The following is a 25,509-nucleotide window of genomic DNA, read 5'->3' as shown; positions in this document are numbered from 1 at the left end:
TTTGAGGTGGCAGTGGAATATCAAGGTGGAGCTACCCATCAGCTAGAAACAGGTCTTAGAACAAACCACCATTTATTATAGGATTCCCAAATATATCACTGGGCACATGAAAGAATTCAGGTGTTCTTTAATCTAACATCAACAGGTCATCTAAATATGAAAGAAGAAAGGTAGACAGGTGAACTATTTGAATTCTCAAGCTCCTCACTGAGCCCCACACTGATCTCACTTTCAGAATCCAGTGAAATCACACAGTTCCGAACACAGTGGGGGTGTGCAGCACACTCAAATTAGACACTCTAAAGGCATCCTGATTTGCTCTCTGCCTCCACACCCATCCCTGCTCTTAACATAGGCAGAAGATAAAACCTTAATTACACAGCCTTGGAGAACATAAATGGGAGCTGGGTGCATCTTCTTGGCACTTAATCTTCATAGAAGAAAACAACCTAAAGGGAGCCTAGTAACTAGAAGAGCAGAAAACAACTCTCAGACCATTAGATCAAAAACTACTAAAACGAAGTCCTCTAAATAAGGGGAATATGAAATAAACCACACACAGGCATGAAATGTCCCTTAACTGGGGGATAGAACAATGCATTTTCAATTGAATAAATTAAAATTTGCCCCTTACTCTACCAGAGACTAGTTTCTATAGTAAAAGTACCAGTGAAAATGAATCACAGCAATTTTTAAAAGACCAATCAACACATTTAATTTTCTTTCTGGTGATTTCAATTATAAGCCTAATAAATTCTAATAAGGTAGAATTATGCTATCTGGATTAGATAACAGATGACCTCAAAGAAATCAGAAAATGTCCACACATTCCACGTAATTCAAAGTAGGCATCAAATAGCTTTCTACCTGCAGCAAACTCAGTCTCCTATCAGGAAGGTTGTGTATCACAGGGGTCCTGAAGATGGGTTCCAGGACCCATGCACCCTGGCCTACACCCCAGCTACTCTGCTTGTGCAACTCTGTGATCTTGGGCAGGTTTCTTCAATCTCTCTTTGCCTTCATTTTTCTTCTTTTTTAAAAACAGACATAATAGTAGCGTCAACATGGAGGTTTGTATGAAGATGAACTGATGAAGGTATGTAAAGAACTCAGAGGCACATATGCACATAAGGCCCTTAATAAATGTTAGCTATTATTTGATGTAAATTCAAACTGAAAAACACATAGAAGATACATGCAATTTCTCATTATGTAAAGTGAAAAAGAAAAGAAATATGGATCAAAAGTATCACTGAAAGATAAATTTTACATTTGATTTTTAATTAAACATTTTTCAATTAAAGATTTGTCCAATATTCTGAAAATACACTACATTTGCTTCAAACTTTGGAATCATGTGATGAAGAATTATATGGTCTAATGATTCTCGGAACTAGAGTCCACAAAGGAAATCAGAAAATGAAAGGGAACTGCTCTCTGCCTCTCGCTCTCTCTCCAAACTTTTCCTGGGGTTGACGCACCAGTTGTGTATCTGTGTTTCCAACAGCTGCAAGTATGCTGTAATTACAATGACCCGAGAAATAAAAGGCACTGAATAATCTGCTGACTTGATATGGTTAGCAGAACAGGCCATTTGAGAGATAAAACTTTTATTAAGAGTTGAATAATGCTAAATTTGATTGGCTGCGCTGATAACCATGATTTTTTTTTTCTTCTGCCTAGAGAAAAACACTGATATTCTAGAAAATGATCCATGTTCTTTAACTGATAACAAATAAACCAAAATCAGAGAAACCTTCCTATCTATCGTACCAGCTCTCATAACAAAGCCAAATGGGAGATTTAACTGTGGAGCAGGTAAAGGGATTAGTTAAGATGGTCTGCTACTCCTCCCCGGGTGGCTACATTATCCAGTTCGGCCATCTCTGCTGATGAAAATAACCTGGTAAATGCCATAACTTTGCTTTGCTTTATGGCCTTGGGGTGAGCATATGTTTTATTTTGCACACTTTATTACTTGTTAAAGAGACACAGTCCTGAAAATAAGCACGGTTCATATGCCAAACATTCTGTACTCCATAGACAGTCTGAATTGATTAAAGTCTCATTCACCAGTTTTTCTAAAGTGCAATTGTCCTCAACTCAGAAAAACAAAGAAACAGAACCTGCTAAGAGCTACAACTTCCCTCCTACTCCAGATCAAAGGAAACTCCAAAGCAAAAAAATAAATATTTGGAAATAAAATTCAGGACAAGTCAAAATAAACCACAATGAGATTAATGTTCCCCAATTATTTTTTTCTTTTTTCAAACCAAACTATACTCTCCTGTTCAAATTAATGTAGTATTATATGTTAAGGATCTGTAAAGTCCGTACAGTTAAATATATTAAAAATACAAGGACAAGAGATGACTTCCTATCTGTAAAAATCTATTCTTCCTGTTCCTAACATGGAATGCTCTGCAATCTCTGATTCAAAAAAAAAAAAAAAAAAAAAAAAATTTACAAAACAGAAATGTAGCTCTCCTAGTTCAAATACAAGGTAGCCCCTGTAAAGTTAATAAGGCAATTTTCTATTAACCTTAGAATTTCATGAAGGGTCAAAATGAATTTAATAGCTAGAATCCAGTGGCTACCTTCTTAAGAGTCCTGAATAATGCAGAGAAGGAGTACTAACACGGAAAGGCAACATATACATCATGAGCATTTACCAACCTGGGATAGTGTAAACACTTTCCCGTGGGAAGCACAACTTGACAGGCCTCCTACTTTTATAACCTGATCTGAGAGCTAAAAGCTCCCCCGTAAAGATGATGCAAACACCCTAATGCACAGCACATTAAGCCCTAATGAAACAGCGCGTCTGCGTTGTTAATGCAGGCCTCCATTCAGGGATGGTTTAAATATAAGCATAATAAAGCAGATTAAAAAGAAAGAGGCTGTAATTACTTTTTTAAGAACTCAATCTCTTGTCCTATTATTCGTCCACATGTGAGCCTCAAAGGCTGAATACAGATAGTAAAAATTACATGAAGGGTGTACCAATCGTGCCATATCCATTATTTTTTTTAAATGTAAGCACAATAATTGATAAAATGCACAGGGGATATGAAAGATGGGGAGACTACGATCCTGGTCAAATCAATTACCTCTGAGCTAGCTACTGCATCCTTTCTTGTTTTTCTTGGTAAATAAATAACATCTTTTCTGATTTCAGGGCTGGGTATGCTACCTCAAGGTGTGTGGGGGAGACTCTCATTGAATTCCAAAGACCCAGAAAAGAGTCCTGGTTTTACGATGGCTATTTCAGGTGACCTCCTTTACCCTGCTGGGTCTGACTCTACTATGCAGCATAAAGAAATGTTGTTGACACTGTTTTTATAAAATTGAATTTGACCTGTTATTTGTGATACAATTTAAACAGAAGTGGATATTATCAATGCAAATTAGATACTATCTAAATTTCAATTGTTTCTCCAAATATTATAAATATGAATTTATAATTTATTCAAATCTTAGAATTAATTTAAATTACTTCTTTTTTTCCCAATTATATATCTCATAGTGGCACTGAAGTCGGGTTCAAATTATTTAAAACCACCCATGTCAAACCAAAATATAGATCAAAGACACAGAGTTCTTTAAGTCCTTTACTCTGGCTTCTGTTCTTTTTTTTCCCCCTTGGCCTAAAATGCCATAAATCTATCATTAGCTACCAACTGTTCTGAAGATTTTTTAAAAAGCTAGTTCAACTGAAAAAGATTAATGAATTGTTCGTTTATTTCTTCAATTAGCTTAAATTGTAGATCTATATAAATAATACCCAAAATTAAATGATTATTCATCTGTAATACTGATATTTACAAACATTTTTTTTTCAAAATACATACAAGTCATTAACTTCCTATATATATTTCTGATAAAAACACTGTATTAAAGAAATTTTATAGTCAGCATTTTATCTCTCACAGCTTTTAGTCTCCATATCATTCAAGATCCAAAAAAGAACCTATCAAAAAGCATTTTCACAACACAAACACATGAGGGTAAAAAGAGGAAATTTCAGATGTACTTTTATTATTGGGTTTATGCATACAGAGAAGCTGTTCAATATTCATGGCAACAGAAACCTGCTAATAAGTTACTTATCTTTAGACACGTTTCTGCATCAATTTCTGGTGTATGTGCAAAGTGTTCAAATTCAGCACTTCACTGACCAGTATAGAGTTCTCTTCATAAACCGAAGTTAACTTTCTTTAGACTTCTGAAACCCAAACATTTCTTTACAATAATCACCCACTTTTTCCACAGATTGCTCTTTTCCTATTTTTAGCAACATTAGTTTGGAAAAAAGAAAATTGATCTTAACAAGATTATCTCCTGGCATGTTCTTTCCTTCTACTTTTTGTCTTCTTTACTGTATGTGCTGCAAGGATTTAGTACACAGTCCAATCTGGGATCAGCTGTTTTATTTCTAGTTCTATTAGCTCAAACTCAGATAGCTCACACATCTGTTTTATTTCTAAAATCACTGCCCAGGAAAAAGTGTTCTACCCAAACATAAACTTTACTATAAATAACTAAGAACCTAACAAATAACTGTTTGGGGGAAATGGAAGTGTGTTTAAAACTCTGAATTCTTTCAAACTATAGGCCTTAGTAATCTTTGTTTTAGAGCCTTCCTGACAGCCGAGATCAGCTTCCCTCAGAAGTTGTCCCCAGAGTGAACAAACTGAAACTCCTGCCGGAAATCCAGGTATTAACATCATATTACTTGCTAATTATAAAACACCATTTCACATACTGACATTATTCACTTCCAACCCTTTTATCTAAAACACGTATTTGCTTTCCAATCATAGTTTGACAGCAGAGTGTATCTGACATAAGACAGTGAAATGATCTTTAATAAGACAGCAGTTCAAAGCATGTAGCTTTCATGCATAATAACTATGTTGGCTTAATTTGCTGCTCCACAGAAATAATTCTATTTGTGGAAATTCACAAAGTAAGATAGAATTTTTAGAGAGCTCTACCAAAGATGAAACTGACTTTTTAAGAGTTCTTCTTCATATCTCCCTTAAAGCAATAAGATTGTCATTCTGACATTTAAAGGACTCAGAAATTTCTCTTCCGATTTTTCTCTACAAGTACTGCAAAATATTTTCACTACCTGTTATTTGTAACCCTTTGCCTGTCTTTCTTAATTGGTATTAGATCAATAGAGCGGTCTAGGGGAAATCTCCTATGGCTATGAACTTGATAAAAATGACTGATATTTCAAAGGATTTAGTAGGTTAAATAAATGTGATTAGTTATCTGGTAATTTTTTCCAACCATTTAAAAAAAAAAAAAGGTTAATATGAAACCTAATGTGTTTTGAAATCCCCCTGGCCTAATAATACAATGAAAATCTACAAACAAAAACTACTACTACCCTTTTCTCCAGCTGAGCATGAGTTTCAACTATGCTAAAACTGCAAAAGTTAAATGAATACATTTTCTGAGATTCAGTTCCACATTTTATTCTATTGAACATGCTAACAATTTTTTTCAATTCACATATGCCATAAACTAAAGACAGAAAAGGAGATCAAAAAGGTATGCTGGTTTTAATAAAAGTATAAATCTAAATCATTACTAAATGCTTTCATAAATTATTGCCATTTTCCTTAAATGCACACTGGAATGCTTTACTGACCTACATAAAGGTCATGCTGGTATCCCTAGTACTTACAATCACATGGATTTTTTTTTAATCAATGTAAAATGTTATTTTAAATTTTTCATTTGAAATTATTTTGCCTTTCTAGGAGTGTACTCCATGACCATCAGTAGAACCCAAATCTAGTCAGGCTGACTAAAAAATCAAATTCTAATCCAAAACACAGGAAAGATCTCTTCACAGGGGAGAACTATACCAGAAGCCTTATAATATGAAACTAGAATAAGGCAAAAATTATTAGCAAGTACAACCATAAACATTAGTGCCATTTTTGGAAGACTGTGAAAACATCCGATTACCACGAAGAATATTCAGGAATATGAAGCATAGTTAGTTCCATGAAAAGACTTTTCCCGACCTAATAGAAATGTTGGGATTGTTTCCAAGAGGAGAAGATAAGGACAATTCTGATACACTATGGGACAATGTAGCTATGGAGGGCATCCACCTCTTCTGCCGGATCTAGAAAGCTATCCTGGTACTGGGACCTTGCTTTTAACAAGCATATAAGAATTCACATTTCATTATTAATAACTCTTCCTGTACAAAAAGGTCACAACATAAAGCACAAACCTGTACATCATAGGTCCCATTTAGTAAAACAGGCCTTGAAGAATTCATGTCCTGCAGCACACCAGAAAGTACGGAACGGTTGACCTTCTGGAAGTCTTTGGAATGGCTGAACTGCACCATGTTATGAAGGGCCAAGATTTTGCTGTCCAGCTCAGCATCCTGCCTGGTGCGGTTATGCAGTCCTAAGTGATACTTTCGGAAGTGCTTAATCAGATCTGTGGGGTCATTGCCATAGTAACCATACCCACAGATATTGCATTTAAAGTCCTGAAGCTCTGGAGACAGAGGTGCCGGGTCTGGGTTGTCATTCACCAGTAAGTCAGTTTTGGATTTATTCAGTCTTACACCCCCATCTGAAGGCACTTGTGGGTTTTTTGAGGCCACTGAAACTGGGCTTAAACCTTGACAATTGGCTTGACCACTCTGCCCTTGCCCTGTTTCCTCGGTAGCCTTTGGTGACATCTTATGATCTTCCTTTGTCTCCAACGAGTCCCCTGATGGGGTGCAGGCCATATCTTGAGGGTCATCTGCCTCTGCTCTTTGAGGAGACTTCAAGGGCTCACAGACTCCCCCAGCAGCTGGAGATGAGAAAGCCAACATATTTCTGTCTGTCACCTCATCATGTGGAAAGGAGGGAAGGTTTCCTCCCTTACTGGGGCTTTCATAATTGAAGCCAGCCTTCTCATTCAGGACTGAGCTTTTTAAGTCCTTCTTACTGCTAGAAGATGGATCTTGGACATGCAAGTTATGTTCCTCCTTATTATTTAGTTCTGCAGCATCACTCTGATCCGTATTTTCGGACATCTGATCTGCAGAAAATTCTTTGTTCTTTCCAGATACCTTGCTTTCTGTACCTATCGGCTCCAGGGTCTGGCCCTCGCCTTCACTAGCAACGTTTCTCAGAGGGGGGTTCTTTTTCCGGACCATATCTGAAAATAGAGGGAAAAGGCAGATACTGAGTTATCTGAAAGTTTCAGACATATAATCAAATCTAGAATATTTTTCTTATTCTCTTCAAGGTTTTCTAAGGTGCATAACAAAATGCTTTCTCTAGGAGAAAAATCAGTCATAAAAATAGCAAACACTTGAGACTAAAGCCAACAATTTACATTTAGAATTATTTTTGTCACAAAAAACTGGCCTCATTTATTATTATAAACATCTTATAAATATTGAAGGACTCACTATTATTACTGGCACTATCCTTCCTATTATTCTTTTCTTCCATATTCTTTCCCAATTTTTCTCTTCAAATTATACTCAGTGATATATACACACTTACATATTTACACAGTATAGATTACATATAACATTTATGTTCATTTAAAGAATACAAATTACATGTTTATATGTAAAATATATATGAATACATAAACATCATTAAATTGGAACTTAATATTGTTACACTGTGCAACTAGGTCATAAATGCAGTTTCAATAAAAATATCCTCAAAGACAGAAATGGCCAAGTTATAAACAGAGTAAAACTGCCCCATTATTTCTGGGAAATAAAGGTTAAGAAATGCTTAATCTCTGACCCACCAACAAATTTCTTTACAAAACATTTGGGGTTTTTCTGAAAGTTAGAATGAGGACCAGGTAAGCATGACAGGGGTCAGGTCAGGTTTCACTAGGACTCTCTCTAGCATCCTGGGGAATCAAGGAAGCCCTGGGTTGCCATGCACACCTGCGGGAATGGTACCAGGTTCATCAATCGGGAGCAGGACACTGAAAAGTGGCCAAAGCAAAACAATAGGTTGAATCATAGGACACTGTCATTTTGTAACTGAAATGGCAAAATCTTAGCAGTTTGCTAGGGTTTTTCCCTTTACATGCTCACTCAACTGTACCTTTCAAGTTAGTGACTTCAGAGAGTAAGTTAAAAATTAGAATGCTATGACAAATTCCTCTATAAGGGTCTAATGAATCAGAACTCAAAGAACATAGAGAAATATGAAATTGTGTCATGACAAGTAAAGAATACACTAACAAAAGCTAGTTTCAAGGCCTCTGTTCCTTAAGTGCTCAGCTGAAAATACATCAAGTGCTGTCTACATCATCATCCCAAATGTCTCTTGGAAAATTCCACCTGTGACTTTCTAATAAAACAAGCCTTTTCTAGCAGCCAACTCTGATGTGAGGACCGATTTAACAGAGTTAGTTATACCACGATTATCCAAAATGTGCTGGGAAAATTCAAATTAATAACATGGTTTAGTCGTTTTCAGCTATAATTTCCCACAAGTGCTAAGGAACCACACTGGTTTGGGATAGATGGGTGTACCTTTGCCTCTGAAAAGCTGGTCACACAAAATTTTTATACTATGAATCACTGAACAAGGCAAATGCACTAGCTGTATAAAGAATCATTCATGAGGTAAAAATTCACCTTCGTGAATAATATCAATAAACAACTTCACTTCCAAAAGTATACTTCTCTTCTTATATATCAATAATATCATTTACCACATATCCATGGACTCTCCCTCTTAGAACAAAAATGGAAATTATAGGATAAAGATTTAAGCTTCAAGAGAAAATGACATCATGAGGCAATGTCAACCTGCCAGCTTACTCTGGGAAGAAAGAGGATGTGTTCCTCCCTTTGGTGTTACCCCATTAAGGCCTAAAATTAACAAAGCCAGGGAACCTTTGTTATGAAAGGAAACACTGGGCTGGATGTGGCTCAGTGTGACAGCACTAACCTGGCATGCACGAGGCCCTGGGTTCCATGCCCAGCACACTTACATGTGTGCACACATGCACACAAGCCAGAATATTAAAAGAAACACTGGCTGGCTGTGCTTTTATAATGTTTGCACTTCAGGGTCTTATTTGTTAATGGTTAAGTTTTGGAAGACCTCTGTTTTTCTGTAAGAAGTGACTGCAGCAAACTTGGGAACTTGTATCAATACATGGAAGATTAGAGGGCAATTTGACTAATAGGCAACAAAGGGAAAAAATAAAAGGAATAAAAAAGAATAAAAGGGAAGCTTAAGAAATTAATTTCGGTAAAATTTTAAGTTTAAAAAAATATATGGTTTTGAGCCAAGCACCGTAGCACGTTACCCCAGCTACTGGGGAGGCTGAGGTGGGAGGACAGTTTGAGCCCAGAAGCTGGAGACCTGCCTAAGTAACACAGCAAGACCACAGTAAGACTCTATCTCAGAAAATGAAAAGAACTAGAGAGAGAAAGCGGGCAGGGGGTACACACGCATACACACACACAATCACACACACTTTAACTTGGCCTACATTAGAAGACATTCTAGGTCACAGAGTACCAGGCTTTCCTACATACAAATGATGGCTTAGTACAGCACCTCTTGCCTTTCCCTCTGGAACTTCATGATTGTTTGTTCCTTCTATTACACACTATGTCTCCAGTAACTATCACCATATAATCTTTCCTTGGTCAAATACTTAAAAACTGTATCATTTGTATTTTAACATTTTCTACTTAACATGACTAAAATCTAACAATGACTCCCCTAAATAAAATGAGTAAGGGTACACAAAAAAGTTAAAAATCCAAAATCCTACAAGGAGGGCAGAATGTCTGAAGAAAAGCACCAAGAAAAAAAAAATCATCAAGGTTAACATTTCATCCAAATGTGAAGAGAAAATGGCTTATGCTTCTATATTATTGTCAATAGAACTGGAAAAAAGGCAACATTTTACATAGCCAGGGAACTAAGATAAAATACTAAGAGGGAATTGATCTCAATATGTTAATACTGAAAAAATTAACTTGTTTTTCTGAACAAAGAATAGTTTTAGATCTTGCTGACTTATCATAGTCATGAAAAGACACAATGGGCCAAAGTTTAGAAACTACTCACCCAGCATCTTTAGAGCCTGAGAGAAAATATGACTTAATTAAATTATCATCTTTCCAAATTTCAGTTCCTTCTTTCACCCAAGAACAGACCTTTACAAAGTGTGTGACTCACTGACTCCTTATGCTGAATGCAGCCCTTAATAATATACATTGCAAAGAATGTTAAACTGCTAAAACTTCAAAGAAGTATCAGAAAGGTCATTTGGGTTTTTTGTGTTGTGGGGGCAGGGGTATGTTTTTTTTTTTTAAGTTACTGTTTTTAAAAAAATGTGGTTAATTTATTTGACTATACTTTGAAGTAGTTAGAGAAAAATAATTTTTACTGGAATTATATCATCATAATTTTTCAGAGTGACATATTATGTAAATATCTGCACATTTGCAATACTTCTAAGTGGAAGAAACTCCCCTAGCAAGTTGTAAGTTAGATACCGTAAGGCTGTAGCCACCCTCCAGTTATTATCTCTAAGACAAATAACAGATTGCACGATGTTTTCCTGTGTGCCAAGAACTTTTCCAGTTAACATTTTCACTTGAAAAAATAGATCACATACTTGTAAAATCATACCCAGCATTGACTTCATAAGGCATGTGGCTTTAGAGTGCTTTTTACAATTATTAATTCTATTAGTCAACTAGCAGGAAGCTAATGCAATTGTCTTAGAAGACGCTCGGAGGACACAGAAGACATTTTGAGAGCTGATCTGTACATCTGCAAAACAAAGCAAAAAAAAAATATTTTCCTTCCTAAATGATGTAAACGTATTTTAACACATCACACCTAAAGTACATTAATATGCCAGCACCATGGACTGGTTGGGAAATAGCTGATAAAAGCATGAGCAGAATTCTCTCCTCCCATGGGTTTTAATAAAGCAGCAGGGGGAGGAAGATGCTAGAAAAGATTACAGCCCAAGAAGTCATTTTCACATTAGACTGTGATGTCAGTGAAGGTATTTGGCCTCAAAACCCCCTCAACCCTAATGACTATGATACTTACCTACGTGGGGTGGGCATGGGGGAATTTTAATTTGTAAATACCAGCATCAACTTTCATAGGGACATTTTTCAAGTGAGTAAAATACATGACCACAACAATGAACCTTAGTCATCAGATTTGGCAATTCTATTTTAAACTTTATCACTACTTCACAGAAAAATGTCTTGTTCAAACGACAAGGAAAGTTCAAAATACTAGTCACAGTAGGTCCACTACAAATAGCCACGTTAGATACTGGAGCTGAGAGTGAACTGGAAGAAGAGGGTGTGAACAACTACATGGCTCCAGATTGCTCAGGGAAGTGCTCTATGCAAATGCGAGATAAAAACCTGACCTCTGAGTGAGAGTGAGCCTCATCCACATCCACCCCATTCTCACCTACACCAGCACTTGGATGCTCCTTCAACAGCCCATCTAACACGATGGCCACCAAACAGGTTAAAATATGCTTCACTTCTCCAAAAGGGTGCTATTATATTTTCAATTCTGAGATATAAACTATTCCATCTGCAGAAAACTTGAATATCTACTCTCAAGTCACTGTTTTTTCCTTCTAAATTAAAACCTAAATCTAAGTTTGTTTTCTTAGAAAAAGAATTTACTATCATTAAAAAAAAAACAAGAGTCCACTCTCTGTTACAGAATCACTTAGATTTATGCAGTTGATATAATCAGCATTAGAGCTTAAAATAATTTCCAGTAACGACTTGATCTCACTGATTAAAATGCTTAAATATGTATTAAAAAAATCTTCTGTAGGATCCTGAATCATTTTCTCAAGATGGAACCTTCTCATCAAAAGGAATTTGAGTTTCTTATTGTTATCTATATATCATGAATTGACCCACTGATGATTCTGTTATATTTCATATCTGTGTACCTATTTGCATATATAAACATATAAATAAATGTATAAATATGAATCTATACATGCATTTATAAAATGGTCTTACTTCAAATAACCTTGCAAAGATAATGAAATAAAGTACCTGAGCAAAGAAATCAACTATCACAGAAATCTTAAAAGAAACAGATCACACACCCACCCAAAGCAGATGAAAACTAGGATTTACTTCCATTGGATGAAAACTCCTTGAAAGAAAGAAGTATAAATTCTCTATGTTCTAACTAGTTTCTTGACTTTAAACAAAGAATGAACACCTAATGGTATGGAAATCATGTGTCCAGTTTCTTAATGATGCGATTGATCCTGCTGATGCGACTGATCAAAGGTAAATCCCTCCTAGTCTCGAGTCTCTGTCCTCTGAGCCTCTGTCAGCTTCCTCCTGACTTTCTGCCTTTATAATGGTTCTGGTCAGTCACACTTTAGTTTCACCTTCTAAGACTTCGGCCTGATTTTGCTAGAGTAAAATTCTAAACTACCATCCAGTAAGAGTGGGCCTAACCATCACTGCCAGGTATTCTCTCAGTTATCCATTTCCCCAACATTCATCCATTCAATAAGAGAATATCCAGCATCAGCTACGTGCCAAATACTTGAAGCAAGATGACTTTGATTGCATTGCTTGTTGTTAAAAAGAAAGAGACACTATTAAAAAGCAAGAAAACGATCATAAGAAACCTCTCTTTCTCAAAGAAAATTGAAACTTTTAAATCTTTCTAAATGTCATTTCCTACGCACGCGTGTGTGTGTGTGTGTGTGTGTGTGTGTGTTCAGAATATATAGATAAGACCTCAATAAATTGGGGGGGGGGGGGGAACTGTGTGATATGAGCTCAATCTTAATCCTGCTGTGTATGACCTTTATTTTAAGCAGCAGTTCTCATTTTCATAATGTATAACGCCAGATGACCCATTCTTTTTGTTTTCCCAGATAATAAAACTTTCAAGTGTTTGAAACTGAAGTTTAATATGAAAAAAAGGAAAAAGATGTCATGATGGTGTTCTCCTTACCAAGTAAGTTTTCTTCCATGCCTGCCTGCATTACCAACCCAGGAGTACTGAGCTATTCATTACACGTTTCACATAGCTTGTATTCAAAAAATTAACAAGAAAAAAAAAAAAAGAGTAAAATGTGTCTTTTGATCATAAGTCCCCCACAAAGAATTTAAAGAATTAAGCAAGTGATAGCAAAATAAAAGGAAGGTCAACTCTTAGGCCTATAGCAAACTAGATAGCTTCCATATGAACAACACAGAAAGTTCAGTTTTTAAAGAACATATGTGTCTGCTCATTGGTTTAGGGGGGAAACACTTGAATCCTGTCTACTCCATATATACAGATCAAAATCAGATTGCTTAAGTGAACTATAAAATGCAAGAGACATTGTTTATCCAATTCACAAACCCAAGAATTACAGAAGGAGTTTAATGTTTTCTATTTCTTCAGATTCCAGGGCAATACTTCAATGGTAGATCGCTTTTTTTGTAAACTGCTTCAAACTTCATAAACCCAATGTCAGATCCTGTTCTTTGCTATCCATTTCTATTTAATTTGTTCTCCCTGAATCGACTGTTCCTGAATCTTTAAAGGTATTTTGGGACATTTTAAATCCTGTTCAGATTTAAATGTCATCACCTTCAAACAATTCCCATCAAATAAATCTCTTATTAATTCACATCAAATTAATCCAAAATGATCGCTTCTATTAACATATGCTTCAGAGCACAAAGCCCATTAATAGTCATCTGGACACTAGAACTAACCCAAACCTCTCTGAGATAAAATACACACTATTTAGATATCCTGTTTCAAAGAGTTTTGATGCTGGCCCAAACACATTTTATTAGGCTTTTATTCATCATGCTATGTTCTCTATATTTTAAATATCTCATTTCAAATGCACCAGTCTAGGTAAAAGGAGATAGTGTGGTAAGTAATAATATCATATTTGCCAAAATGAGTCTTCCTATATCAATATATATCTCAGAGAAAGAATTTTGTTAACCATTTCACTTTTAGGAGAAAATCACAACTCTTTTCCTTCGAAGACTTTATGCTAGAAGTCTAAATGACACCGTGGAATATATCTGGAAAAAATGATGCATGCATCCATTTCACTAAGTCAAGTAACTAAAACAGAGTAAGTATACACCATGGAGCATCAAAAGGAAAGGGGCATTATTTTGCATTTCATAATCAATGAGAGGCAAATGTATTAAAAACTCTGATTTGATTAAGATCACGATTTCATTAAGCAAATTTAAAACATTACCATTTATTTCCCCACAAAGTAGTTTTTCCTTTTCCTCTCAATTAAAAAAAAATTTTTTTAAGAATCTGCAACTGTTGATTTAAACAGGATAATCTGATTTGCATCCAGGCCAGACTCAACCTCATCCCTCACTTCTTCATTAAACTTCAAATATTTCAATAGGTCTTTGGGCAAAGAACCAAACTTAACACAAGTTCAGAAAGATGAGCTCAGGGAAAAGTGTAAATGCATCTATTTATCTTTAGGGTGATGAAGTCAATTGACGTTTCATTATAAAAAACTAGATTTTCATTGATTTAAAAAAATAGTCCTCTGCTTTGTAGGACTGCCTTTACATTTTTTTCTAGTATTTTCTGAAAAACATCTTTGTATACTTAAAATGTAGTTTAATTTTTATGTATTATGTTGTCTGGTTTGTTTTCCAATCTGTCATTCAATAAAAAAGGAAATTCCCATCCCTCCCTCAATCCACCATTAAAGGGAACTAATAACTGTCTCAGTTCTCCCATTTAAAAAAAAATTGGTGCCAATCAATGCTAATCCATTGGGTAAACTGATGTACCTATACAGTATGGAGACTAATGACAGCACACCATGAAGATAACACACGTCAGTAAGAATGCTCACTGATTTTGTGGCACTAGTAAGCCAAGTGTTTTGAGCAAGGTTTTGTTGTAAGAGTGCAAAACTGAATACGAGATTAAAAGGCATAGTGACAATTTATACTGATAACACACTGTGTCTGTGTGTGTTTATATAGACAGAGACAGAAAGAGATGACAGAGATCTCTTTCTCCCCCTCCAAAATGAAGGGAAGTAAGTTTGCACCATCGTATGCAACAGTGCTTCCTCATGAAACTCACAAACCACTGTGCTTATCCTTACCACTCAATAGCAAGTATTTTAAAAGGCCTGCACCAATCTGAGGACTAGTGGCCCAAGGACAGAACCACAGGGGCACTCAACACCTCAGGGACAAATACCATTAGGAATCATGTACTATGTTCGTGCAACAAAAGGGATTTAGAAATAAATTCAGAATGGAGGGGGGGCAGGGATCTTTTTATGTATGTATTTTTAAAAGTCCACTTAAATTAATAACAGTGTTGACAAATGTCTTTCACCCTGTGAAATACATGCTAAGGATAACCTATTTACTGCTGCCTGCTTAATTTAACCCACCCACCACCATTTTTACTTCTGATGAAAACAAAGCACACACACACACACACACACACACACACACACACACACAGGGGTCATTTTTCTCTTTTGTTAAATACAATAAAATTTTACAAAGAAAATTATCTTTTTTAGAAAAATCTATACTCAAAAGTAACTTAAGTAGTTGTATGGGCTATATACTTTTCCCAGTCTGCTGGAATGAAAGAAGTTCTATGTATGAAAAATACAAAGGACACACAGAATCCATTCTTCATTGGGGTAACAGGCTTAGGAAGCTTCAGTTAATAAGAACTTTTTCGTTGTTGTCAAACCATTATTTCAGAACATTCTACCTGTGCTCACCCTAAATTTAGGAAAGCTCTCTGGGATTTTAATATTATAACAGAGGTGGCAGGAAATCCAAAAAATTTCTCTGTGTTCTTCCCATGAAATTGGCTTCTAAAAAACAAATGGAAGGAGGCTTTTAGTGAAATTAAGTTTGGCAGAAATTATATAATTTAGAACCCCTCCCAGAGGTCCAAAATATACATTTGCAATTACAGCTTCCAAAAGTCCTAGGGATTGGAGAGGATGGAGTCTACTTGGTTGGGATTGGAATTTCCCAAACTCACACTTATCCACCAAACTAATGTTTCACTGAACACAGAAGAGATGCTGCTCCAAGACAGTAACATTCGAGGAAGAAATATAACCAAGACTTTAAAGCATGTGTAGTATCTTAAAAGAAAACAGTATTCCTTCATTAACTTGGAAAGAAAATTAAGACATTTTACTCTTACATGGGTGGTTTTGAAGGTTTTTTTTTTTTTTTTTTTTTTTTTTAGCTTTGGGTTTTTTCCAGCATAGTTATCAACATTAAAAGAAGATCAGTATGTTTTATCATGAAAGATTTAGAATCAACATTTTGAAAGAATGTGTAATGGCAGAGGATTACAGACAGAACACTAAGTTTTAAGAAGGAAATAAAATATCTATGTACAAGACCCCAGATGTCCAAATTATGTACTCATAAACATATGTGGGTGTAAGTCCAATGTTAGCTCTAAGCTAAAGAATTCATACAGCTATCACTCCATAAAGAAGCTCTACAATGTTTTTAGGTATAGTTTCCAATGTTGTTCCACTACAGGGATCAATCTAAAACCTTTTGTACTAAATTTGTCTCATTATTTTACAATACTTTAAATCTCATCTGATTAAAATTAAGCCAGGCACAAAAATGCAACCAGGAGTTTCATGAAATATGGAATGTGGAAAGGTATTAGAGAAAGACTTGAGAGATCTACAGTTCCTATAGCTAATAATAGTAGTTATATATATAATAATAGTTCTTAAATGTTTGGAGTTACCTGAGAAAACATATCAAACTCCCATGCTCATTGCTGGTTATTAATAAATCCTGTTTCTCCAAACTGTACTTACTGTCTTCACCCAGATTCAACTTTACAAATAACAAAGGACAGAACCCCAATACCTAGGACACTATACATTTCTAGTACAGACCCAGGGTGGGATTGCATCCCGTCATAGCATAGTTTAATATTAACCTGGCTCATGCTTCTGGTTTATGCAAGAAGAACAAACTCATGTGTCCAAAATGAGCTCCCTGAGAGGCTAAGCAGATCTCATAGTTTTTGGGCTTTAGGATTTTGTTTTATTGTTAGTACATTCCTATTACCCTCAAGGATTAAAACCAAAAACTAGAAAGAAAGAAGTAAAATAAAAACAGGTTGAGTAGACGCTGAAGCAAATATGAAACAGAGTAGACTTTACATCGATTTTAAATACAAAGCCAGATATGCAGGTAAGTTCACAGCGAAAGCCCAGCCTAAGAGACTAACCACACGTACAGGTCTCTTCTGGGCCCCGACAGCTCCTACTTTGCACATTCACCTGTGAGAAGGAAAATGATTTAATAATACATATGTTTGAGACTGCAGAATTACTTAGGGAAGAAATTAGCTCACTTGTTAAGTATTTTAAATAGGTAATCCAGTCAATCTTCACTTTCAGGTTCAATATAATTTTAAGAATCTATCTAAACACACATGAGCCACACATACACCTTTAGAAAAGATTTTCACCACCTGCACCCCAATTAGTATTTTCTCTCCATCAATCTTCTTGTGGAACCTGTCGTAACAGAGTAAAGATAAAAATACATATATATATATATAGTTCCTCTCCTAGATTCAGGTATTTTACAAATAGTTCCTTCAAAATCAAATTGAATGTTGAAAGAAACCAAGGGTCAGAACTAGACTTTTTTTAGATGCATAATCTTGACTGTTGATACAGATTCTAACTTGAAATTATAATTAATAAGAAAAATGTATCATGTTATTATTACTAGGAGCTAGACACTGTGCCAAGAGCACATTATCTCATTTGATTTTGATTTTGATTAATGATTTTTGGAGTAAAATACTATTATTATCCACATGTTAAAGATGGGGCAGTTGAGGCATGGAGAAGTCTCCGACCTAACCTAGCCCTTAAATTAGTTGGTTCTAAAGGAGGTTAAAGCCATGCTAGATCACTTGGTTTCCCATCCATTTTTTAATCAGCTCTTCAGTGTTTTCATGAGCAGCCATGAAGCAACAGTAATATATATAAAGTAATACCAATTCAAGAAACTTACACAATCTACGTTGCTTTGCAAATATACTGTCATCGAATGTATTTCTTTGGCTCTCTAGTTCTATTAGATGAATACATGATCTTTCTAACATTCACAAGGGCAACTAGGTTGTCCTAAACTTTGTATTTCTCTAATAACACCTAGCACATCAACAAGGTCACCAAACTACACAAGTCTCTAAAATGGTTTCATTTCTACAAAGTCGTCTACAATTATCACAAACAAAAACGAGCTTTCTCTACAGTCACCTGGCACCTAATGCATGCACATCACCTTTGATGACTGCATCACAGTGTGTTTATATTGTAGTCTATGCCACTAGACTTTAAAGTCCTCCAAACTAGAAAATATCACTACTGTTTTAACATCAAAATTTTAACATCTATCTTTATTGATATTAATTTGAAATATTAACATCTATCTTTATTGATATAAATTCAAAATATTAACATCTATCTTTTCTTATATGTAGCCATATAAACGAAAAATTGGTATGCAATAATTCGCATATGAAAATACCTACATGTCATCAATGATTTCAAGATCTTCCCTGGTGTGATACAACTAAAGCCAGAACACATTTGCATCATTATCAATGGTACACTACAATGGTGATATTTGTAGGGTTACATAGAAGTGTGTTGGGGCAAAGGATAGGTAAGTTTTTAAAAAGGCAGATGATATTAATCTGGCGCTCCCACAGACACTGAACTTGGAGAGAGCAGGCACTTTCAAAAGTTCTTATTGGGGGATGGATGTTAACACACTTCGAAAATTCTGCATATTGTTTCTCTCTTCAAAAAAGGACTGAATAGCTTGATAATAAAAGGACTCTAAGAATAAAACTATGATAATGCTAAAGTTGTCTCATCCACATAAAAAGAAACCAAATGAAGACATACAGGGACTCAAAGCATTAATTTTTGTTTTTATATTCGTTGAACAAAAAAGAATCAGATATCATGGTCCTACCTAGATCCATGGGCATAAAGCAATAAATGCACAAGTAGATAAGTACAATAAATCTACAAGAAAGAATGATTAAATATACTTTTTAAAATGTTTAATCAAAACCATGTTGGCTTGATTTGATTCTATAAATGTCTACACAACTTCACATATCAAAAATATCTGTGGACTGATTGCACAGAAGAAAGTTCATTGAAAGATCAGTTTTCTCTCTATATGATGATAATTCTATAAAAATGTTACTGTAATCACTAAAATAAATTTTTGTAAGTTCATATATCTTCATGATTATTTTCTAAAAATGAATATCATGTGCTATTTAATGTGTTTAATAAATAATTGTATAAATATCTACATTTATACACATAAATTTATCTACAATATTTTCACCATGCTTTCTCTAACACTCAAAATTCAAACCTGTACAACATGCTCCCCACTATTGCCATCTGTTTCTTCATCAAAGACCCAAAGCAATGGGACTTCCCCATCTTGGATGAAAACTTCCAGAACCATTTCTCTTTATAACCTATAACCCTTTCTTTTTATAAACTGTCTCTGAAAAAAACAATATCCTGTACAAGTAGTATGATACATAAAAATAAATAAAAATTTATCCTTTAAAAAATAGCTTGGGATATAAAAAAGACTACAGAAGTCAGTCACGGTGTCACATGCCTGAAATCCCAGGTACTCAGGAGGTGGGGACAGGGGGGATTGCAAGTTTGATGCCAGCCTGGGCAACCTAAGAGAGACCTCATCTCAAAAGAAAATAAATAAATAAAGAAAGAAAAACTCCAAACATCTAGTGCAGACTCCTGGCAATCTGACTAAAAACACACATACACAGTGCTCACAGCATCATTATCTGAATTGTCAAAACTGGAAACAACCCAAACACCAAGTTTTAAAAAGCTGCATATATATATGTAAAATGGACTATCAGGTCACAGAACAGAATATTATGCAGCAACATAAATGAAGAAACTACATATAACAATATGAATGACACACAAGATGTTATGAGTGAGACACCAGGCACAAAAGAATGCATGCTGGCAATGCTTACGAATGCTTTAGTTGAATGCATGTAAAGTTCTCCAACAAGCCAAACCAATCTACAGTGTTAGCAGTCAGGAGAACGCTCGATTCCTGGGGAAGAAGACAGAACAAGTGAGGACACAGGGAGTTTAAAGAGTACTGGAAATAGTATTTTTTGAAATGAGAAATAGTATATGGGTCTGTTTATTTTGTAGTAAGTCACTGAGCTATAGACTTATGATTTGCGTACTTTACAGGCAGAAAGTTAGTGCCCGTGTGATTTTTCACTGAAACCTCAGTTGCTCTGCAGAGAACATGGCGTAATATATCGAGATGAAAGCTTTTATCTGCTGCATTTTTGATGAGCAAACCAAGCATCACATTGAGTGGAAAGTGTCACTGGCTCCGCAGGCCGAGTTGCAGGGCACAAGAGCCCAAATGTACAAAAGCAGGCAACAGGGTGGCAACTACCTCTGTACTTATTAAATGTACAGTATCATGAGGCTGTGCTATATTAATTATACCAGAGACAAGTTAAATAAAAGGGGAAGAGAACTAATACTTGTTAGCATTTATTATGTCCCAGTCATTTATTCACAGCCTCACATAATTTCTCCATTTAGGCCTCAGTGAAAGCCTGCAAGTTACTATTAATCCCATTTTACGAATGAGAGAACTAGAGCTGTAAAGGGGCTACAGAAACCTATTTACCTCAAAAGACTAGACGAGTGTATGAAAAACAGTCAATAAAATAATGCTGTGGCATTGTGAGAAAATTCACCTATGTAAATTGTTTTAATAATGCTAAATAAATGCCGTGTTTCAATGAAAAGTGTCATCTACCTCCACCTCAGGTTCTTACTATAAATCTATGGATACACCAAGGTATTTAATCTTACAAACTGAATAATGATGAGTGATTGCTCATTTTGCATGTAAAAGGTAAGTGCATAGGTAAAAATGTTATCAGTTTTACACTTTCCACTTGGTTAATATCTTCTTGAGACTTTAACTTCTATGATCAAATGATTTTTAATGTGCATTGGTAACTGACAAAAGAAAAAGAAAGGAAGGAAGGAAAAAAAACAGGCAGCACACAAATCTCAGCAGGAAAACCTGAAGATATTCCTTAAAATTACTCCATTTGCATTTGGCATATGTTTTGTAAGCAAAAGAAGACATAATAATCACATGTTATCGTACAGGATTGGCTCCAGGTTTATATGACATAACTAAGCAGAATTCCATTGAGTTCCTCTAGGAGAACCATAAAGTCCATGAACACAGTCATGTAAGCAAGCTTAAGATTTGTTTTAAGTGATCTCACATCCACTACCATGCTATATGTTCCAGAAGTCAAAAGGCTGGCACTCTATACATTTTACTGCTGAAACAAGGAAACAAGCTTACACATGGATGGAAAAAGATGTTTATAAAAAGAGCAACACAAAGCCTAGAAAAGAGTGTCACTCTATAGCATTACCGAAAATTAGGCCCTTCTGTTTGAACTTCTTGTGAAGTGACACTTTAAAATAACTGTTTTACCTAATTATTTCAGAAGCAGATAACTTCAGAATAAACAGTACTGGTATCCGGTAATGCTGTCAATATCTTCATAGCTAAAAATGATACCTAGTTTATTCATTCTATAAACCAGGATGTTACTCAGAAAATAAAATGCTATTATTGAAATGACTTCACTAAGAAGTTTGTACATCATGAGGGTACCATATAGTACTTTTAACCTTGTTCTAAAATTAAGGCTACTATTTTAATGCTGAAATAAAACAAGTTATATTAAGATATGACAGTAGTCATTAAGAAAGCATAGCCCATTAAGTGTTTACTGTCTTCTGGGGTTAAAATAAAATAAGCAGACTTTGAAAAAAATCCTGCTTTGGCTTATTAAAATAAATTATCATCAATATGATCCAGATGAGATAAAAGAACAAGTGGACCCTAGAGGGTAGTACCCACAGTATGGTGTCTGAGCAGCGAGGAGGAAAAAACAAACAAACAAACAAAAAAAAAAAAAGCACATGAAACATTGAACAGTGGATAGTGCTAACAAGTTAAAGCAGAGAGCTCTATTCAAGTGTATCTTCTTATGCCTACCAATATTGCTTGAGAGAGGACTCCTGTAGTCTTTGGTTCAATAACTTAAACTGAGAATAGAATTAGGCATTTCAGAGTTTTCCACAATATCCATTTTTGGATCCTTCACTTTGTGACAATCTTGCAAATGATTATTCAACAAGCTTATGACACGTTTTTGCTTTGGGTTTTTGTTTGTTGTTGTTGTTTTTGTTTCTGGGAATCAAGAAGTGCATCTGCCAGCATCATTACCCACTTAGCATTCATTCCTGCGTTTTGTGCAGATATTACAAAACTAAGCAAGTGATTTGATAACTCATGCTCATAATCAAAACTAAATCATCATGATATTTATTTATTCAACACACTTTTCTGAGTGACACCTAAGTGTCAGGCATTGAGTCAGATGCTAAGGATACAACTGAGAACAAATAGACATGAAAGTTACCCTCACTGAACTTACAGACTAGGAATTAAAATGAAATGGGGAAGGGGGTACCTGATCCAGATTTGGTATAACATAAAAGAGTTCTGGGAGAAAAAGTGACCGTAAGCAGAGAGAGAGCAGAAGATGGCCAGGCACAAAGAAAAGAACTGAGGGCCACAGGCAGAAGAAATAACAGGTGGAAAAGCCCAAATCCAGAGAAAATATAAGTGAACCAAGAGGTTTAATGATTTTAGCAATTCCAGTGGTTTTTGGTTAAAATTCCATGAAGGATTAAAACATAAATTCTGCAGAAAAATTCTATTTCCCTGAAAATATCAGACAACTCATTTATCATATAAGTTCAAAAAACTTCAGATGAATCCTTCATATGAAATGTTTACTGCTGGGTTACAAATAGAATTTCTATATAATTAACATGGGAAAGTATTATTAAAATGTAAAAAGTAAATTTACAATATTTCCTCTGACTTTGATGTAACTTTTTAACTGATTGGATAGGGCCAATAATCCTACAGTTTCTTCCAGTAAAGAATTAAATACAACTACTAAATTCTATATACTTCATATTAATGTACATGCACATAAATATGATTTATTTTAAGTTGATCTCTCCTAAAAGTTTAATATTCTGGCCATGAAGGACAAGATGATATATTTAATTGCCAATTAGGTTCTCAATCACTGTGTCACAAAGAGGTGTTCATGGCTTTTTTTTTTTTTTTTTTTAAAGAAAACCATTCTTGTTTATCAGGTTGGAAAATGAAGTACCAAAGCAATACCAAATGTCATGTATACATGACATTCTACTTATGTGCAGGGGCATTTCACACTTCTAAAATTTCCAATCAATTAATTCATTCGTAAGCATTAAGCACATAATATGTTTCAATTCTAAAAGAAATGACTGCTTTCTAAAAAAAGAAGCTAGCTCCCTAGGTCAAAGACACAGGCTCATGGTAAACCCACACAGTTACAATGCAGGATGAGACACGACCTAACACGAAAATGAGCAGTGCAAACCATGAGTCCCCTCCTCAAAGGCAAACAGAGAGTACCACGTGTGTGCTATTCTTTTAAAAAGTGTAATTATTTCTATTATTTCATTTATTCACAGTAAGTAACACACTGTGGTGAAGATCAGCAATGAAAACAAGAGAGAAGAGAAGGTCCTCAGGGAGAAGAAAGAAATGCACAGGGACAGCATGCAGAGAAGAGCATTCCAGCAAACAGAAATGGGACCAAAAGGCTGCCACTCAGTATAAACCTGTCAAGGAACAGGGAAGAACCTGGGTTTACAACAAATGGTTCACGTGGACGATGTGGCTGAAAAGGTTAGTATGACAGCGTCTTGAATCTCATTTGATGAGATTGGGCCACTTGTAGAAAATGAGAATCCACTTGAAGTTTCTAAGTAGGAAAGGGTACAAAAGGTAAATGAGGGTGGTGTGACCTCATGCACACCGATGAGGAAAATGAAGGAATGTCATGCTTCTCAAAAAAAATTCAACTCTGATCATAAGACAAAGAAGAATTAAAAAAAAAAAAAATCCTGGGATATCCTATAGACTAGATGAAGACGTCTTGACTGACATACATTTGTGAGATATTAATGATACTGCATTACTTGGGCCTTTATTATAATGTTTATATAGTCAAATTGATAGCATGCCTATCATTTGATTATTTGCATTGCTGCCTTTGTAGTGTCCCCCTGCTGTCCTTACGGTGGTATCCCCATGTCCTAAACCAGACCTGTAAATGAGGAGGTGCTGCTTAGTATTTGTTGGATGAACTCCATAGAATTTTTGAAACTTACTGAATAATTTCAGTGAAACTTATTTTAAACACAACCAAGTTAACCAGCTGACTACTTAGTCACCTGGCACTTCTCTGTTCTATTGACTGTCTAACCACACTTCATGTTTCATCCTAGCCCTGAATCCTGAATCCACTCTAACTATTTAGTTCTCAGACCAGCAGCATGTTATAAAGTTTTCCAAAACAACTTAACAGCACAAAAGTAGACCTTCCAAAATGAACCCAGATCTTCCTAGTCCCATTGGGAGTTCACTCAGACTTGGTCAAAACCTCAGTGATGATTCCCCCAGAACATTCTGGTCTGTGTAAATCAGTATAGTTATAATGTCCAGAGGCCTCCACACAATACACCTCTTTATTCCAATGAGAGTTATACAGATGAAGACTTGGCAAACTTCAGTTAGGTACTAAAGGTTCATCTAAAATTCCATCTTACACCCATCCTCCCTGTAACTACTCATGTCCCCCATGCTTGACACCTAGATAGAATTTGTTTTTGAAGTGGGAACATTCCAAAGTCAAGTTACTTTCAGGCAGAGCTTAGTCTTCTCTGTGTCCATTCCAAAACAGTTCTCCTAAGTCTGTGGTGGAGAACATGAATATATGAGAACAATAAATAAACCATGGTAACTCGTGCTAAGGTCACAAAGGTCACTTAGGCACAAGCCCACACTACCTTTGAGGCCAAAAACTTTGCCATTGTTCTCAAGTTTACAGTAATAGGTCTTGGAAGAAAAGCATGCAGAGACCTTGTACCGCCAAGAGCAAATTCTGGCAAACCTACCTCTTTTTCAAGGTAGGATACAATAGAGAGAGAATACACCCTTCACACACTCAGTTACACATACGTACTGGAAGTACACACATCATCAAAAGGAAACAAGCATAAGAACCAAAATCAGTAATGGTTTTAAGCCAGGTTTTAATCCTCTTCTCTATCTGGATTGTCTTAATTCCTGCAAGTATAATTTGCCTGTTTTACAAAGGTGTTTTAAGGGAATAAAAAGAAAAGAAGCATAATAATTAAATGAGAACAACA

General features: G+C 35.4%; 1 protein-coding gene across 6 annotated transcripts in view; it reads right to left on the bottom strand.

Annotated features, from left to right (window-relative positions):
• Trps1 (transcriptional repressor GATA binding 1) overlaps positions 1 to 25,509 on the bottom strand; it is a 235,803-nt gene that overhangs the window by 184,684 nt on the left and 25,610 nt on the right. For 3 of the 6 annotated variants that reach the window (XM_047559443.1, XM_047559411.1, XM_047559435.1), the window contains one exon: positions 6,260 to 7,188. In XM_047559443.1, the coding sequence (XP_047415399.1) occupies positions 6,260 to 7,186 (927 nt within the window). In that variant the 5' untranslated portion in view covers positions 7,187 to 7,188. Of the gene's footprint in view, positions 1 to 6,259; positions 7,189 to 10,653; positions 10,812 to 20,138; positions 20,204 to 25,509 lie in introns of those variants that run through there. The other 3 variants (XM_047559417.1, XM_047559426.1, XM_047559449.1) reach the window with 2 other exon arrangements.

Source organism: Sciurus carolinensis, chromosome 1 (assembly GCF_902686445.1).
Source record: "Sciurus carolinensis chromosome 1, mSciCar1.2, whole genome shotgun sequence".
NCBI classification, from domain to species: Eukaryota; Metazoa; Chordata; class Mammalia; order Rodentia; family Sciuridae; genus Sciurus; species Sciurus carolinensis.
The sequence above is the reverse complement of the archived record's forward strand: the minus strand, read 5'-3'. Positions and strand labels throughout refer to the sequence as shown.